Source organism: Chlamydotis macqueenii, chromosome 1 (genome assembly GCF_036417535.1).
Source record: "Chlamydotis macqueenii isolate bChlMac1 chromosome 1, bChlMac1.mat, whole genome shotgun sequence".
Taxonomy (NCBI): Eukaryota; Metazoa; Chordata; class Aves; order Otidiformes; family Otididae; genus Chlamydotis; species Chlamydotis macqueenii.
In genome coordinates, this window is record NC_141556.1 from 28411237 (window position 1) to 28431236 (window position 20000).

The following is a 20000-nucleotide window of genomic DNA, read 5'->3' on the forward strand; positions in this document are numbered from 1 at the left end:
ATGTTAGCTGTCACTATTCATTTAGCTGATTATGTCAGATGCCTTAGTTTTGAGAGATGGTGGCACTGTCACCAAAAGAAACAACATTCTGACAAGTTCAAAGAAGATCCTTGAGGTCATAATTTTACAGCCACACCATCTAGCCAAAGACAAAAAAAAAATGGACAATGCACACTAAGAAGAAAAGAACATAATGCTCTATATCTCTTTCCAGCTGAAAGAGGAAAAAAAACCACAGTAAGTTTTATACAGCACTGATTATATTTTATTAAGTTATTTTTTCTTATGGTTTAGTTTTTGTCATCCTGGATATGATCCTTGGTCACTATTCTTTCTAGGCTTTTAAATGTGCTCTCTTGCCCCAGAAATAAACACAATCTGTTGGAAAGCTGGCCTATCTTCTGTAGCATGATTTTTTTTCCCCTTGTCTATATAGATGAAAACATTACCTGTCTTTGTACTGTAGCTTGTGCTAGGTTTGCTGGCATCTGCTGCATGCAGGTTAAAGAACACTTGTCTGCTGGCTGGAATGTTTTATTGTAAACCTTTTGGTTTAAGCTCTAAAAGTCAAATCCTTCCTACTCAAACTGACTTAGGAGCAATGGAATGATAATTAATTTTGCAGACAAAATACACTGAAGTTTTGTCATATGTTATTGCACTCTGACATTTAAAAAATAATCACAAAGAACTACTATTAAATGCTTTTAGGGATCTACTGGCTTCCTCTCTTAGAGACCAGCAAAATGGTTAGCTTCTGTCAACACCTGTTTTATGGTAAAATTCTGAATTTTCATGAGCATTTTTGGCACTCTTCTAATTGTTTCAGTGCCTGGCATTTTGTTTAAATCTTGTCATCTTTTTCTACTTATGTCCTGACTTTTTCTGATCTGTCTTTACATTTTGAAGTTTTTCTTAAGCCAAAAGCTGTTGTTTTTACCAAACAGTCGAGACTGATCTTGTGTGCCTGAGCAACTGTAATCTAACACAATTTTGTCAAGATGGAAAATTGCTCCATAAAATATAAACTATGAGTTTGTGTCTGGAGTTGAAGAATATCAAAGGAAAGACACAGGAGTGGGTTTTTCTGTATGTAGAAAAATATATTATGGAGAAGATCAGCTATACTTTCTTGAAACCAATGCATATGTTTCCAAATACGAACCTAGTCTGCAGCACACAAAGTATAACTTCTTTAGCTATTCAGAAGATCTCAAAAGAATTCTAGATAATCGGACTGTTCCCAAACTGTCTTAAAAATAAAAACAGTTCATACTAGATAAAAAAAAATGAAGGTGAAAATAGCTTTTGTGCCTTGAGGTTGTTTACTGCAAGTTATTCATCACTTGACCCTAAATCCTTTCCATTATTAGGAAAGTGAAGCAAAGCCAGTGTTTTCTGTCTTAATCCTCCTTCTCAGATGCTCTGCACAGTATTCTTTTTTTTTTTACATCAAGCTGCTAGGTAAACCATTTTCTCCGCACAAGAAGTTGGAGTTCACTTCATAAACCAGACACTCCTCAAAGTTGTCAGCAGCATACCATAGAAATACACACTACTAGACTGGAGTAGTGTATCTTATCAATATTTCATTTTGGTACAATATACTTGCATTAACTCTCTTCACACAGGTATCATATTGTTTCAAGTCAGAGAACCTAAAACATTGTAACAAAGATTAGACTAAGAGCAAAGCCTTGAAAACTACAGCCATTAGTCCTGTCATCCCCTATAAAGTTAATGGGTTGGAAAAATGGTCAATCTTTGGACTAAAAGTTGATATTTAATTGAAAGAAAATGTTTTTTAATTGTAATGAGGATTTTGCATTAGTGTGAACATGAAAAGGTACTAAAGAATCTAACGGAGGTATATGTATTGATTTCCATCTTAATGCTAGTGTGAAATGAAGGAATATTTCTATTTCATAAATAACCTCATCTATTCAACACCATGACTTCTTATTTGTTTTAAGGGCATAGAAGACTGATTGAATGAAAAAAAGAAATAATAAAATATTCTCAAACATTTTTCACTGGTGCATAGGACAAAAGCCATGACACTGCTGCAAACCCTGACTGATTCTGTACTAGAATTATCAAGATGTTATATGTTGCTTTCACATTTTCCAGGGTTATTTGGTTCAGGAAAGCAAGAGCATCTGTAAACCCAGCACTACACTGCCTTAATCAAAATGGTTTTAGTGACTGTGGATTGTAATAAGAGACCTAACATAATGGATGTGCAAAGTCTGCCCACAGAATTAGCATCACTATAGCCTAGAAGGATGGACGTATTTAGAAAATGTAGTTTTTCCTGAAAAGGAGAATTCTTGAGTTAAATTAATTTAAATTCTTAGTATTAATAATACTTAGAACACTGCGTTCAATTTAGGAATTTCATTTTCCTTTTAATACAAACTTATGCAAATCAGTTTCTTTTACATCCTATACAGTTTTCTACAATAATAAGCCACTATGTTGATGTTCCACTTACTGCACTTGTAAACAACAATTTATCACGAGTGGTATCTACCTCAGATTTGCAAGTCAGTATTAAGTTACTTCATTTAAAACTGAAACACAGCAAGAAAGATGGAGAAAGCATTGCAAATACTTTATGAAAAGTATTGCTATAATTCTGTTATAAAAGTTATTGCGATACTGAGTACTTATGGTCTGTTGTTAAGGTGCTTCTGGTATATACCCTGTAGTCTACCATTTGTAAACACATCTTTTTGATGTTTCTGCCAACATCCTGGCAACAAAGCAGTGCAATTTCAAATGAGCTAATTAACTTAATTGTTGATGAAGCATGAAACAGTTCATTCACCCTGTTAGCTGCACCATGACAACATAAGAGTCTCAGCCCCTGAAGTTACTCATCTATATAAGCCTATCTGTAGCTTTCCATTAAGATCTATTGCGTGCCAAAAAGGGTACAGCTCTTCTGACAAAGACCAGTCCATAATGTACACAGGTAGAAAATCAGTGCTGTTGTTGAAAATTCAAATGAACATAGAAGTACTAGTAACCACTTTAAAAAAAGGACAAAAAAAATGCAGAAACCCACTGCAGTTTGAAGCTGCAGATGAAAAACAAAAGCTGTGTCACTTATTTGCTAAATGCTCTGATTCAAACAATAGCTGGCAAAACCAAATACTACAAGTGAAAACTTTTGACATCACTGTTCAGTCCTGAAAGGTGCAAGTGCACCTGTTCACAGTGCTTTTTTTCTGTGTATCTTGTGTACATACAAGAGTAAAAGCAAAAAAAAATATTAGCAAGTGAGAGTTAAATGGTCATGATTAGTCCTTTGTGCTTTTTTTTATTTATACTATGCACACTAATTCCTACTATACACAAACTGTCAGAATTTAAAATATACTTTTCCATACCTCTGCTATGCAATACACACTCTAAAGCATCTCTTCAAATTTTCTGAGGCTCCATTTTAGTAAAGGATAATAAGAGGATTAAACACTGTGCTATTGAAAGGCCTGCAAAAGTGTTCGACATGAAAGAAAGGATAACAATTTGACCCTTTGCAGATAGCCTCAATTATCCAGTTGCTTAGAATACACAAAAAAATCTCTGACATGATTTACAGTAAAACTTTGTTTGCTATCGTGCTCTTTCCCTTGCCTTACGCAACCCTGTACCAATGAATAAAAATCCACCTACTTTAAAAATTGTCCAAAATCTTCGCAAACGCTTTCACAGCCAGGCCATTTGCAAACTCCATGACCATAGAGAGTATGGGAGGCCCCAGTCTCCTCATGTGACGAGCTGTAGCAAAAGAATAAGGCATCAGATTCATCTCAAAAGCCATAATCGTTGGAGGCTGCTAGCGCCTGTCAGGTTACGATCAGTGACAAACAGGTCAAAACAGGTCAATTTAGCTCAGAGCAGTCAGAAAAATTTAATCGTTCTATTGAACAGTTCAACTGCCAAGGCTAGATGATGTTCCAATTAGAGAAGAAATAGAGCCAAAGATGACTGTTAATAAAGGATGAAAAAATAAGATGACTGTATAATACCATATGCTAATTCTGCCATATGACCTTGGTGTAACATTTACCTATAAATAAAAAATATACTCAAAAATGATCAATTCTGAGAAGAAATATTGAAGATGGACAGTCAGAATTTATGAATATTGTGAATGTTACTACAAAATATTTGGATTTTCTGCTTAAATGTGTATAAAAATAAAGTTGCTTCCATTAATAAATATTTTTGTTCAAAAGCATTGCTTCCATTAGCTACTTGGCTTCACAAAAAGCCCCAGCTGTGTTCCATGCCTTTTTTTGGAACCTCCACAATAGTTTCATCCACATACAGCTATCAAAGAAATTGAGGGGATTGCCCCATGGAGGTGGGCGTCAGCTACACATCCTGACGCAAAGACCCATTCTCTGAGATATAATCACAAAGGTAATACTAAGTAGAAGTACTACTATAAAGGTATTCAGAGAAGTACCAGTTTTTAAATAATACAAAATAATCATAGAAAAGTGTTTTCACAGTCACATGAGGACCAGAGACACTTAAATTATCATCTCTTATTATAAACATTAAAATAATTAAATGGAACATTTATTTGAAAATACAATTATTTACAAATTAGGTTATGTCAATACAAATTAAATCTCATGTTATATTGAGATCATCTACATTTGACTATACTAATACATTTACTAGTAAGTGCTACAGATACTCTTGTATGCATTTAATCCATTACTTGAAAATAAGAAAATGTTAAGAATTTCTGTCAACATGTCTGAAAAATTATTTTAACTTTATCCATATGGTTGAATCCCACTGTATTACACTAACGCCACTGAAAATTTGTCTGAAATGTGCCAACTGTGTTACTGTCGTGCACATAAGAAGGAAAACTTAGTGTTTTTTTTCACAAGATACAAACAACATGAAAACTGCTTTACTATACTAATTTTTAAAGCACTTTTTACAGGGAATCTTTGCACTGAATTACAGCCTTGACAATTAAGATGTATGTACACTTCCTACTAAACCAGCAATGTGATTCAGCTGTAAGGGCCTGACTGCCAGATGTGTTAACTCAAATATGAATGAAACTATGTGCCTATAAAAGCGTCCACAATTCTGCATTTACATCTCTAAACTAGCACATTTTATTCTGGGATTTCTAATTTTTACCAAAACTACTATAAGTTCACGTGTTGTAAAACCATAGGCAGGTAATTGTCATTGCATCTGCAAAATTAGACATCTTATTGGAAAAGATGCCATATTGATAAACAACCTGAAAAATCAGGTCTCCACGATCTCTTAAGTAACCTGGATTATGTGTTATTTTGTGATTGGAAATAAGGTGACTTCTGGTGTTAAACAACAGCTTTACATCAAATGATAAGCACAGTTGAAATCTCATCAGAATTACCTGTCTCGCCTTGCATTTAGAACTGAAGACTGTCCATTCACTATGGAATGATGAGTTATTGGTGGTGATGCTTTGGAAGTGGTGGAGGAGGTAGTAGAGGAGGAATTGTTAGTAGTGAGGTCTAGCCCTCCATGTTTAATGCCATTGTCTTCCATACTGTGAACTCCAGTCACTTCTTTCCATAACTGCTGAATCTCAGCAGGACTTAAGCCAGCTATAAAATGAAAGAGAGCCCCACTAATATAACAAAATAAAGAGTTTCATATAATGAGCTCAGTGTTATTAATGGATTAATGCCAACAATAAAGCTGATGCTGTTTTTCCAGCACAATCAACATGTAGTAAAACATAAATTCATTTTTCCTGTGTCAGAATCCAGGTAATCTAACTGTCTTCTCTTGTGTTATAAACAGTCAATTAGAAACGACCAATTTTAATAATATTATACTCCTTCTGAAAACATTGCTCAAGGATCAAAGAGTGAAAGCTACAAAGAACTTACCACTACTTTTTGAAAAAAAAAAAAAAAAATCAACCCTAAATATACATCCAGACAAGATTTTTATTGTCTGCTTAATCAATTACTTGACATGGAAACATAATTCAATGCATCCACAGTTAACTCAGATTTTATAATCCCTCTTAATCAAACATCACAAAAAATAGAAAACCATATTACACTAAGGATACAAACATTTCTATTCTTTTTAAACCCTTAACAAGAGCAGGGAGTAGGGGAAGCAGATTGGAGGGAGAAAAATCAGAAGACAAAAATTAAATAAATGAGATCATAACAGGTTTAACATTTGAGCAGAATGCATCTGACTTTAATTAATGACACCCACATACTCATTAGTCCTGCTTAATATTTACCAAAATTGTTCCACTTAAAAACGTGTCTTAAGGGGCAAAACCAAAGTGACTATTTGGAAGAACAAAATCACCACAGCGCAGAGTGAAATACTGGTGATGGCTTAAGCTCTTCAGTACCATTCTGTAGCAGCAGAGAACCAGAAAGCCAACAGAACTGGCCCATTTACAACTCCCTCTACACAGGTGAAATTACACATAGTGGAGACCATCAAATTCCTCCACTATTTTTTTTTTGTCCAGCCCTAATGTGGAAAACAAATCAGAGGGTTTGGCTAGGAGAAAGGAGACTCTGTCTCACCACTCTCCTGGGGTGATGGGCAGCCATACAAAATTTGAAGAGCTTCTCAAACTTCTCTGCTATATGCACAGCATTACCCTGGAGTTCAGCCACCAGATCTTTGCAGATAGAGCTTAAATTTGCTCTCTGCTCCACTTGTAGCCTGGAAACTCGAAGCTTCTAGGATTCATCGTCGGCCACAAATAGCAATGTCTCGTTGAACGTATTCATACATCTGTGTTAGGGTTGCCTGGCTTGAGTTGAGCACTCAGCACGAAGTCATGGAAACTTCCATTGCAGTGTGCTTCTGCCTGAAGTAAAGATTCCCAAAACACGAGCAAGAGAAGAGCTGTGAGCATTCTCTTATCTTGCCACCGAACATGCAGCTAAGGTAGGAAATTCAGATTTTTAAAGATGAAGAGCTCATCAGAAATATATACACCTTCTGTCACTGTCAGTCTTTATACGTTTGACATCTCTCTTTTGAAGAACACTAAATTAAATGCAGAAAAGAATGAGAAGCCCAGAGAGCTTCTTGTGAAAGATCTGGTTTTACAGCCAGGTTTTTCAGCCTGACGTGGTCTGCGCCAGGGGTATCTTAAAATCTAATTCTGTCTTCTGTATCTCGTCTCAACAAGTGAAATTAGGTAAGACATGCTGACAGTATCTAGATCTACTAGAACATAAAACATTCAAAATGCTGATGTTGTCTGAATTAAAATTCTGCTCTTTTTATTTTATGAAAGAGCTCAAACTTACTGTCCTTCACGAAAGGTTTAAAATATATCTATTCATTCACACTTAATTGAGGGTAATTTTGTTTGGCAAACAAGATATATTAGAAAGATGTAAAGATTGTTTTTCACTGTTTGGCAAATCTGTTTATTAGATAATGTTTTACTTTGAAGACACAGGACCTCAGACTACTGAAACAGATTAAACAAAAAAAAAATATGAAAAAGTACAGTAAGTTCCTTAATACTTCTCAATAGCTGTCTCATCATGAATTATTCAAAGCTACTGAAAAATAGACTAGTAGTGATTTACAGAAATAATAATTTCTGGAGGTAGTGTGGAAACAAATTGGTTGGGAGGTATTCAATATTTTTTAAATTATGAAAGGAGCTCATTTTTAGACTACTATTTTGTGTCCTGCTTTCCTGCCTTAGATACCAACACCCATTGGCAAACTCAGTTAATGACAAAGTGAAAAAGAGTTGATAGGCATGTAAGTCTTAAAACTGGAGGTTATATCGTATTTGTACAACAAAAACCTAGGTTTTGAGGAAGAAAGCAAAAAAGCCAGGCTCTAATTCACTGCATTAGAGAGACAGGTAACGGGAGTGATGGTAATACTAGTTGTAATTGTTTAATGAAGGTAAGTAATTACTGCTGTGTTCATGAGGTATGTTGCAGCAAGACTGCAAATAACCCATTTTAGCGTGGTAAATAGTAGTTACCCGCAAATGTAATCACAAATCAAAATGAAAAGTAATGTATTCATTTAGATGGTATGATATACACTGCACATTATTTACTTCAAAGTCTTCCCTTCCTCCTGCTGTTGAACAAAATAAACTAATTTTGTATTGAAAAAAATAAAAACCAAGAATAAACCCATCTGTTTGAATAATCAGAGGGCAAACATATCATTGTGTCTTGCAATGAGAAAATTTTCATCAGAGATCATCAAACTTGGGGCCCTGGGGGAGCCGAATAAGAGCCACCTCAGAAGCTGGGTGTACAAATGAGGGCTGTGAGCGGCTGAAGCAATGGCCCTTCCCATGGGCAGGGGTCTCCTGCCCCCCTGGGCAATGCTGGGCAGCCCTTTCCTCAGCATGAAGCTACGGATGGAGCTGTGTCTCCAGGCTGCCACACTCACCTAGACTTTTTTAGAATCAGAAAGAAATCTTTCTCTAGGCTCAGGCTAGTTAATTTTATCACTTCTTCAGAGCACTCTGAAAGGCTGCCTTTTAGGATAAAAGGATTAAGGGCAGGCACTTAAAAAGTATAAAGTTAATAAGCGGATTTGTAATTAATTGTAAATTATGGCAATTTTGTAGTTTCTGTATCTAAAAAAGTCTGAGTCCCATTTTACAAGAGACCTGTAAAATGGCTGACAGATATTTTAGTCTGGATGTAAAAGTAGAGTAAGTTTTAGAGTTTCAGAGGTTGTGATAACCCTCAAAATACCCTCTCCACACAACACGAAAGGAGAAAGGATCAGGAAGAGGATCCAGAGTGGGATAAAAATTAGGGACTATAATGAAAAGGGCAAATTACTGATTTTCTATGCAGTTTACTACCACCAAGAATTTTGGGATTTTCAGGTCAGTTTTATAACTCTTTTCACCAATATCCACTCTATTTTTATGTTTGAATAAATACTTAATAAAACTACCACTTACAAAACCCATCCATGCATCTGTTTTTCATTTTCCTACATGGTCTGATCAAAACTTAAGGGTTTTTTTTTGTATTGTTGTCATTTACAGTGCTTTGCATTTAGCTAGCATCAATGTAGCACTACATGGAAGTAACTCAGAGGAACAACTGGCTTTGAATATGGCATAGTGAAGATCTTGTCACAAAATAAATGCTAAAACACCTCTTGTATCTTATTTCCTATACCTGACTATCAAGAAAACATCGTAAACATTCCTGTCCTTTAGACAGAAACTATACTTGAAGCAAATGCTGTTTATATATGCAAACCTCACAGCTGTACTTGGAAGTTAAAGAAATGCAAAACTCATGCTCTGTCACCAACAACTCGTGGTTTACAGGACTTTTTATGACCAATAACTTATAAACATGAATCCCCCTGCATTTCTCTCATTGTTCTAGCCATTCATATAACTCTGCAATGTAACTCTAAACAGATACATATAAAAATATTTGTGTTATACATAGATAAATCCTTCTATATAACCTCTCTATACGGTGGTGGAGGCCCCATCCCTGGAGATGTTCAAGGCCAGGCTGGATGAGGCTCTGAGCAACCTGATCTGGTTGGAGAAGTCCCTGCTCCTTGCAGGGGGGTTGGACTAGATGACCTTTGAAGGTCCCTTCCAACCCTAACCATTCTATGATTCTATGATTCTATGATCTTGCAGTACAGTGGAAGAAGAAAAGCATCCTGTTACCACATTCACTGCATATTACCTCAAATTCTGAAGGTTTAATTTAATACTGCCACAGAAAATGTCTGTCATAAAATTTGCTAAATTTTATAAAAAAAAAAAAAAAGAAGAAGTTTGATCCTCTTATTTTTATGCAAATCTCAATGCAAGAACATCTGTGTTAAATCTTGTAGGTACTACTTGGATTAAATACTGGATATATTTGGATGTATTTGGAGGTGTAAATTTAAGATTTACGAGAAAGTCTCAATAGATGTGAAGCCTATTAATCTTCATTACATTATTATGAACTGGACTGGGTGCTGTTACCTTCCTATGAAAGAGACAATGTGCTGTAAGAGAAGCCCACAGAAAGAACTCCGAGCCGGTCACAACTCTGCATTAGGTTATCTCGTCATTTTAGCATCTTGCTGGGAAAACTTTCCTTCTTACTCTCATCACTCTAACTTCACCTCACCTGGCACAAAGTGATTGGCCTTTCTGGAGATACAGAGAGGTTTTCCAGGGGAAGCTGTCTTATGTTTTTTAAACTGGCACATCCACATCAGGGCTATGAAAAACTGAGGTAGTATAAATTAACTTGTGTATCTGAAGGAATCCTACATACACTAGACACCAGAACTAGGAGACAAAAATGGAAGAATTATGGACTGGAATACTTGAGTGGAATACTTGGCAAGAATTACTTGACTGGAATTCATTATAAACTATCAAAGCAGAAGCAAACAAGAGATAAATTTACTTTAAAAAGAATCATCCAGATATATCTTACTTGTAAAATTTTGTAATTTTTTGTTTCTTTATCATCAATCTTTTTTTTGCCATGACTTCAGTTACACTCAATTCTTTGAGGAAAATAAAGTTCTTAAAAATAAGTGTTTACGAGTTTGCTTAAAATGCATTTTAAAAGGTATTATTTTTTCTATGTTTTTCTACTTAGAAGTGGATGAATGAGTGTTGCTTTAAACTAATTAATATCAATGCAATTGGGTAGGAGTGCTGTGGGAAATCTATGGGGATTGCTTAACGTGAGAGAAAACCTGAGGAATTTCTCTTGCAACAGATGGCACAAGAGGAGGTTGCAGAAGTAAAGCTGTTCAGAGGGAGGCTGTGTTTCAATTCCTTTTTTCTATTCTGGTCCAGTGTGACTTTGTACAAAAGGAAACCAGCATTACCAGTCTCATGTGTCCAAATTAATGAATCAACTTGCCTCCTCACGGCTATTCTCAAATAATACTATTTAGTGTGATAGCTTACTTAGGACTCTTTTTAGTTGCTGTAATTTTTATGACTTTAGATAATCTTGTGTCATAGTTTTTCTGCACAATACAATCTATGGAATTCAGAGATTTATTTGGAATCTCTGCTTTCCAGGGACTGAGGTTTTTACCAAGTAAGTCTTTCTCGTGCCTTTTTTCTGTCTTTTTTTTTTTTCCTACCCTGTTGTCTTTATAGTGTGTACTCTGCTTTCGCTCATCTATTTGATTTCATAGTAGTCATCTGGCGGAGGAACCAGATACATGCGTAAAGACCAATTAAAAGTAATGTTAACTGTCATGAACACAGTCTAAACAACGCTCATTGCAGGACTGGAGCATCAGAGACCAGTGTATTAATTTTTATGACAGACATTTAGCTCACTTCTGTATGGTAACACAAACAGAAACACATACCTCACAGGTTATAGACAGAATCCTTAAGATGGGAAGTCTTTGCCTTTATCTTGAAATGTAAGCAGCATTTATCTCCAAGTCAATTTACTTTTCAAAAGTGTGTGTCCTATTTTCTTTCAACCATGAATGCATTTGTGTCAAGTAGTAGAGTTTGAGCTCATTTTCAGCATTGAGAAATCTTGATCAAACTGACAATGGGAATATTTTTTTCCAGGAAGTTTTTACTGTTATTTGTCAGTCATAATTGATTACTATTGGAATCGTCATCACCTTCAAAATGTGTTGTCATAGCAAAGAAAATGAATCCTAAAGTTTGTCTCTAAATTCGTATGTCATAAATTGAAGATTCAAAGTGCTTTTCAACGCCAAACACTTTATTTTCTTAGGAAAAAAAAAAAGAAGTGAGTTTTGGAATGGCTTTAATACCACTTTCTGATATATTTGGTATCTGTTCGCTTATATTAAATGAAATTATAACATTTCCACTAAATCAGATTTCAATAATTCTTCAGACAAAAGCAATAGTGCTTAAATTGTGTTGCTATAAGAAACTGTTTTCAGCACATAAGGCTAATAAATATGCATCTTATATCTAAGAAAAAAAAAGACTCAAAAGCTGTTTTTTTTCCACAAAAGTATGCTGTAAAATTCATCAGCCTCAAGAAAATTTGGTAATATGAGTAATAAAGTTCTAATAGTAGAGTATGTTTAAGTGTCATAACGGGAAACCGCTGAAGTTCAGATGCAAATAGAACCGTTGAAAAAGTTGTGAATTAGAAATTACTCCAATCATATATTACTCAAATACCTTGTGGCAGAGACTGGACAGGAAGAGCAGACTGGCCAGGTGGGATGGAAATGAGTCCCTGACGCTGAAGGTTCAGCAGATGTTGCTGCTGCTGAAGTTGTTGCATCTGGAGGAGCTGCTGCTGGAAGACAAGCTGCTGGGCTGCCAACTGCTGCTGCTGCTGCTGCTACAAGTAGAAGAGGGGATAAAAAAAAAGCAAATGCAGCAAAGAGTAAAGTGTGCAGTGAAGGCCAGAAAGCCAAAAATGTAAAATCAACTTCTTTCCCTTTAATCTCAGTTATTAAATAATAATGTTATTTGTAGAATACTCAGGGAGTGAAAGCATTTGAAATTTTCTATTATATTCATTCAAGCTATTAGGTGTTAGGGAAAATGGCAAGATACACTTAATGACACACTAAAGAAAAGGGTCAAGAGAAAGTATATAAGAGCTGTTTAAAAAAGGAAAAAAAAAAAAAGCCCAGCTCATGGCACATGATAACAAATTTATCTATGCTAAAAGTGTAACCCTTTACAGCAGCCTGTGATTCAAAAGCACTCTTGTTTTTCCAATTGACTGAGTTTGGTCTGCAGTGGCCCATGAACATGGTCTCCAGTGATCTATTAGTAAACTGGGATGTAGCCTTCATTTCACTGGCCTGTTAGCTCGCTCTCCTTTCTTGCTGGAATATATTAAAAGCAGCACTGCATTCAAGGCAACGAAGTGCCCTATTATGGAGCAAAAGTATAAGTTCCAATTTTGTGAGGCATTTCAAGACAAACTGGAGTCTGCAAAGACTCAGGAGGGTATGAGAAGGCAGTCACACTTCAGAGAAAGACAAGCTGCTGTGGAAGACCTTTCCTTTCTAGTTTGGGGAAAAGAGAAACTTCTGATGCGCTCACTGGAAAACAGACTGCATAATGGAGCAAGTCATGTGGATTGCCCAGAGCCTCCGGAGAAATACGGGAGCAATTTCTATTCCGTAGTTGATGGCTGTCTGAAATTCTATTCACAAATCCAAACAGAAACAAAGCCTCAGGAGGTCACAACTGCTTCCTCGACGTTTGCATAATGGGCAGCTTGAAGACAACGTCTGGGATACCTGCTGATCAATTTAACTACTTCAACATGTTTTGTTTGTATTATGTTTATATTTGATGCAGTTTGCTGACAAGTGCAAGCTAGGCGTGAGAAACCCGCTTGTCAGGTTGATTTATGAGCACATCAAACTGTAACTTTCTACTCGCCACTCCAAACCTACAGTAGCAGTTCATTAATCAGGGGCCTGTGACTTTGAAATCTGCGCTCAATCGCTCTTTTTCAGCCATGGACTAAATTTGCATGCTCTCTGAGCTGTGCCACTGAGAAAAGTAAGGCTCCTTCCCCAACACAGATTGCCTGTGAATACAAGATAATCAGTACGGTGTCCACCACACAGCTTGTTCTTTCCACACTCGGATTCATTAGCGAACATTAGACGACAGCAGCACCAGACTGCTCAAATCCTACGTCTCAGAAAGGGGAGCAGGAGAATTATACCAGCACTGCTATTAAGCCCGGTAAAAACATAAGAACAAATCTTTCATAGCTGCATCCTTGCTACAGGAAAAAATCCAAACTAGTCTTGTCTTTTCTGAGCTTCTGACAGCTCAGGCTAGTATGCATCAGCAAGGGTCTTAGCTCCTACCTCTTTTGCTTGCTTTCCTGGATGCTGTTGCTGCTGCTGCTGTTGCTGCTGCTGCTGCTGTTGTTGCTGTTGCTGCTGCTGCTGTTGTTGCTGTTGTTGCTGCTGCTGTTGTTGCTGTTGCTGCTGCTGTTGCTGCTGCTGCAAAAGCTGAAGATGTAACTGCTCTTGCTGTTTCTTGTAAAACTCTTGTAGTTGTTGCTGAATAAACCATTTTGACTTTAATAAATAAAGGCAAAAGTTTCAAGTATTATAAATCTCCTAAACTCTTCTAGATTGGCATATGGTAGCGTAGCGATTAAGAATCACCTCATAACAAAAATGTGATTTGAAGAGGCAGATCTACATACATTTTTTTCCAAGGCGGTTCTGAAATTTTCCAATGCAGATTCCAAAACATCCTAAACAGAAGGGTATAGAAAATCTGTATTCTAAAGGGAATGCAAGAGCCAAATTAACTCCTCAAATAACTATACCTAAGTTCCTCACATGTCCTATATAACAAATCAGAAGCTGTACTCATCCACTTGCAAGAAACCTACAATCACTAAGGCCAAACTAAACTGTCTGTTTCTTAGAGGAAAAAAGTAATTAATCTGTCAATCTCTTTAGCAGGATGCTGGATTCACAACTGAAGGTGAATTGCCTGTAATAATCATAGTACTGGATATTAACGTGTTTAAACATACAGTGATTGAGCTATGACTATGACAAACAGACACATCATTTTCTGTATGACAATTAACCACGCACCCAAAAATCCACTCTGCGTTACATTGAGGTACTTATCACTGACACTACAGTTATTGTATGAGTAACAAGTTCATGGATTCTTCACTCAGCTGCCAGATTTTGTGCTAAGGAAACAACAACCTCCTCCTCCTTTTTAGCCTTATCTGGGACAAATTTTTGGATGTAAAAAAAAAACCAAAATAAAAAAACTTCTTCCCATGATGAAAGGAGCTGTTAAGTTCAAATTTCATAACCGCATACCATTTATGTGACTAAAGGGAGCACTGCAGTGTTATGAATTTTAAAGCAACAATTATCTACAACTCTATTTGTACTTCCTTTGGCAAGTTGACAATTAAAATGTGCCTAAGCACTTGAAAATTTAAATATCAATTTGTTCGGTATTTGTAATGCATCTGCTGCTGCTGCTGTTTTTAATATAATAGTTAACGTTTCAAAATCGCAATTTCACACTTCTGCAATTAAAACAAGAAATTTAAAGACTGAGAAGTTTCACATTTATTTTCATTCTTTTTGCTGTAATGAGCTATGAAATATTACAAAATAAGACCCATAAAATTTGGCTGACACTTGTGCGAATGCCCTGTGCTAATAGTCCAAAGCAGGTAACCCACATTACCTGCTGCAACATAACTGCTTGCTGCTGCTGGAGAAGTGCTTGAAGCTGCTGCGGAGACAACACTTGCTGCTGGAGAATCTGCTGCATTTGCTGAGGGGTGATCACCTGGGGAGTCATCATGGCCACTGACACAGGCACCTGCACAGGGAAAGAAAGATATCATCATCAAACACATTTTAGTTTGCCGGCACCACAGCTGTACGCCTTTTTTTATTTTGTTCCAAAGATGGACCATAATTTTTTACATAATATTTATCACTGCAAAGTTCCAGTTACAGTCAGAATCTGTTATTTTAAGACCACAGTACTGTGGCACTCTATTTCCAGAGGCATCAGATTCGATCAGACTCAAGCTTTATGTTTCACATCTCTTATGCATTCCTGCAAGAAATTTAAGCATTGGCTAGTACAAACGTGTATTTAAAAATAAATGATCACATGGCAGGGCTCTCAACACTTCATAATCAATCATCTTATCAAGTGTCATAATGTTACGAATAGAAAAATCTATTGAGACTGTTTCAAAAGATATGATTAAAACAGGCAGCAAAATAAGTATCTTAAAGCAGTAAATGTTTTACACAATAAAGACACTTAGCCTAGAAAAATATTTGCGTAATACAGCACTTCAGTACAAGAAAACCTTTCTTGCTCGGCTAGTCTTTTAAGGAAGTCTGATTTATACAGGAATAAAAATGCCACAGACGTATCAGAGTACGGAGCAAGGGCCAGCGTCACAGTCACCTGCTCTCTCTCAGAGAGAGAAATGTGTTCTCAGTCACTCGTAACTGAAAACTGCAAATTGGAAAACCTTGTCATAAGATTATTAGTTTGTCCACTAAAATTTAAGAATGCATTTTTTGTATAGGTGCTCTTTTGGACACAGTTTTATTGTCCATTCATTATATACCGGGATGAAGCGTGTACATATGCATAAACACCCACCTACACACATGCTCTCAGGAAAGACACAGCAAGTATGTGTGGTTGTACACGTAAGAGCAAAAAGTCCCACGGAAGAGTTTGAGGTAAGTGCTGAGCTGCTGCAGCAGACACAGTGTGAAACCATTGCTCGAGCTAACCAGGCCACAGTCAAATAGCTGTCAGCAGGCCAAGTTTTCCACCCATGAAAAAGCAGCCACTCGCTTGTCTAGGAAAATTCAAATGTTTTTTCTGTATATAATAGCAAGCTGGCACAGAAATACTGCTTTGTGAGATGTTTGTAGGACATTCCAGTCTTCTGTAAATCAGCAAAGATAATATTATTATTAATAAAATAAATCATGAACAAATCTTAAGAGGAAAAACTTCTCTAATATTTCTGTTACTGGAATCTATCCCAAAAGACTTTGCATAAATGTAACACTTAGAGGAAAACAAGTCTCCTGAAGTTTACTTTTAGAAGAAATTACTTCATCTAATATTACACAGAATACTACTTTTCACACAATTCATCACAGCATAAATTATAGTCTTAAAGACTGACTAATTAAGAGTCTGAAAGTAAAAGTACCAGCCATTACTAAAAAGTCTAATAATCTTTTGCAAGCAACAAATGAATTTGAAGAACAAAAATTCTGAAGGTCTTACTCTAAAATACAAATGGAAAAGACAAACCAGACTCCCACTCAGAATCAGACGCTTGTGGGAACTAATTGAATCTCAGCTATCACAGCCTCCTATAGTCAACAGGGTAAGGAAATCCTGAGGAAGGTTTATCTGATCTAGTTTCGGCATCTGTTCTAACATGGGACTAACCCCTCTCTGAATGTGCCTGTCTCTCTCCACTGAGTGTAGACTCACTTTGAGTAGACACCTAACTTTCAGATGGCTGATGTTGGTTGTTACACTTTGTGACACCTAGGAGTTTTGTAGTACTGGAAACACCACATCTCTACACAACAACGTTTTTTTTCTAAGTCTAGTCGGTCCTAAGGGCAGGATAAAAATGTATTTACAACTTTGGGATGTGTGAGCAAAGAGTAAAATTCACAGACTGAGCCACTGTTCAATTCCCTCTGAAGTCAATAAGAATTTCCTCTGATTTTGTGAGGTCTGAACTTGCCGTCTTGTAATAATTTTGCCTCACTATTCAACTATTCAACTTCCACATGTCACACAGAAATGAGAAGGCAGAGAGGAAGATGGACACCTTCCCAATTAAAGCATTACCTTTAACCTTTAAACCCTGCAAGAATTTTCCTATGACTCACATGCTTACTACTATAATGCACAGCAAATGGTGAAGGTGTTGCACACTTCTTACGCCACGTCTCCTCTTGCCTTTACATCCTCTCTATCTTTCCTGGCTTGTATATTTTCAAACATAGAAGTAAAAATTCTGATCTAAACAGAGTGATAACCAACTTAGCTCAGTAAGTGGCACTGATTTATTCATGCTCTGTGCTAAAGACTCTAGCCAGGAAGATGTGCAGTATGACTTGTGCTGCCGCAAGAGTCCTCTGTTCCTGAAAAATAGTCTGAAATCCAGATTCCTCTTCACCAGGCATATTTCTGCTAGCTTTTGTAGTACCTGCTCTGAATCTCCCTGACTATGTACTTGCTCTTATATTTGGACACAGACTTGCATTGTGGTACACCCTAAGAACTTTTTTATCTTAAAATTTGTTTTCCCGTATTTTTCAACTGTCACTTTCAACTGTGAGAACATAATTCACTGTTTTTTCAGGAGGATGGACAAAAGCATGAAAAATTGGCAGTAAGAATAATTAGTAAAAACACACATTTATGTAGACAATACTGCTTTCAACATAATTTCATGTGAAGATCCATATGTGTGTATCATATCTGACATATATCTGTGATTGAGGCATTCTGAAAATGGCTTGAATTTTAAATTACCAAAATGTATTAAGCAAAGAGATTTCTCTAATTGTAATTAGGTAATATAAATTGGTACATTTCACAGTCTTCAGTGACATACCAGGCTGCACTTTATTTCTTACTAGCATAGCGTTACTGTGCTATCCGTGTCGGAAGACTATCAGAAACCTTTTATTTTATGGCCAATTATGTGCATTAGGCGTATTTCTTTGGTTTAGTGTCTGTGTTTTTCAAGATTTCTGATCTGATTTTACAAAAATGTAGCAAAGAGGCAAACTCTGACTCTTTTTCATAGAAATCTCTCAATGTATCTGGAGTCAGTTCAGGTAGAGGACAGTAGAGGGATCCAGTGAAAAGATATGATCGAGTGAACGAGGTGGTTTGAGTGGGCCACAAACTCCCAACAAATTCTCAGTCAGAACTCACATGAAAAACTGAAGAGACAGAGTGAAACGTTATTTATGACTGCAACCCATTTGTTACAAGGCATCCTCAAATAAATTGAACTCCCAACTCTGTCATGAAGATGACCAGGTATAGCAACCCTACAAAACACAACGGGTCGGACAGCCTCTGAGGAACACGTAAATTTGTTGGCTCCATGATGGACCCTGGTGGAGGCTTCATGTTTTGAAGAGTTTCTCATGTTTCTGATGCAGACTGTCCTCCATTTCTCTGGATTAGTTTACAAATCCCACTAAACAAAACTACAGATACATAAACAAACAATTTTTTTAACATATCTAAATAGCATTTCAGGCAAAACCAACTGTAAACTGCTTTATTACTACATGTGAATGTACTAATCAAAGAAGCAGTACGACACACAATGTAAACATTAACAGTGCAAATCAGATAGGTGAACACAGCTGCAGAAATGAACAACAAACTTCTCTGAAGACTAACAAAACTGTTTTCTCTCCAGATCAATTTAACAGAGAAATGGTGGAGATAGAGCTTATGTATTTACCACCACTCTTCTGTCATACACGAAAAATTCAGCTTCACCTGTAAAGGAGCTTGCGAGGTAAATGCTCATGTGTAGTTCCTGTGAACTAATCAGTAACAGGAATCACATAAATTTGTATTTTTTATGTTACCTATGGAAATTATATTCCTAATGGTACAAATGAAAGGCAGCATAAGTGGCTTGCATCTTCAGTAGAATTTTGCATTTTTTAGAAGCCTTGAAAAACTGCACACATTTTCAAGAAATGTTGACCAATCTGACTTCGATTAAAAACAAATACAACCAAAGGAGACACATTATTTTTATTCCAAGTTCCTTTTATTTTGGAAGTCAGGTATCGATAATGAAAACTACATGCAAAACTTCACCTTAGTTTTCAGTGCTTTTGAGGAGAATCGCAAAATCACATATATTAGTCACATTCAGAGCCAGATCAAGGTATGGAGGAATTATTTCTTTCCTACAGATAGAGGGAAAAACTCACAACCTTTAAGTAATTAATCTAAAGTCACATGATATTTTAAGTGGCAGATATGAAAACAGAACTGTTCAGCAAGGCACGTGTCTCTGTTTTATTGAAAGAAGTGTAATTAAACATTTAATGGAGAAACTTCTCTCTGTAGGATCCTTCTTTTAAGAATAAATGTAGGTGTGAAACCACACATTTACAGTGGAGGATCAGGCTCTTTAGCAGGAAACAATTATTTTAAAAGAAGAAACTACCACATCTCTTCTTTTCCCACTTTGGTAATGTGTAGAGTGTCTACAACAATAATCTTTTGAATCTTTCTGGTTTTACGATATTAAAAAGAGCTGGGAATGAACTGAGTGGTATTTGTAAGCTCTTCATTTCCAGTGAACAAGAATACGTAATGACCCCTCTAAATGGACGGTACGTAGTGTCAAATTTTATACAGCTTATAGAAGGTTATACGCTTCCGAAGCATCTTG

General features: G+C 36.4%; 1 protein-coding gene across 3 annotated transcripts in view; it reads right to left on the reverse strand.

The window, feature by feature from the left end:
- Positions 1 to 20000, reverse strand: part of FOXP2 (forkhead box P2) — a 429772-nt gene that overhangs the window by 47301 nt on the left and 362471 nt on the right. For 2 of the 3 annotated variants that reach the window (XM_086747580.1, XM_086747593.1), the window contains 5 exons: positions 15236 to 15373; positions 13867 to 14064; positions 12200 to 12365; positions 5426 to 5639; positions 3682 to 3786 (listed from right to left, as the gene is read on the reverse strand). In XM_086747580.1, the coding sequence (XP_086603706.1) occupies positions 3682 to 3786; positions 5426 to 5639; positions 12200 to 12365; positions 13867 to 14064; positions 15236 to 15373 (821 nt within the window). The remainder of the gene's footprint in view (positions 1 to 3681; positions 3787 to 5425; positions 5640 to 12199; positions 12366 to 13866; positions 14065 to 15235; positions 15374 to 20000) is intronic. The other variant, XM_086747588.1, reaches the window with a different exon arrangement.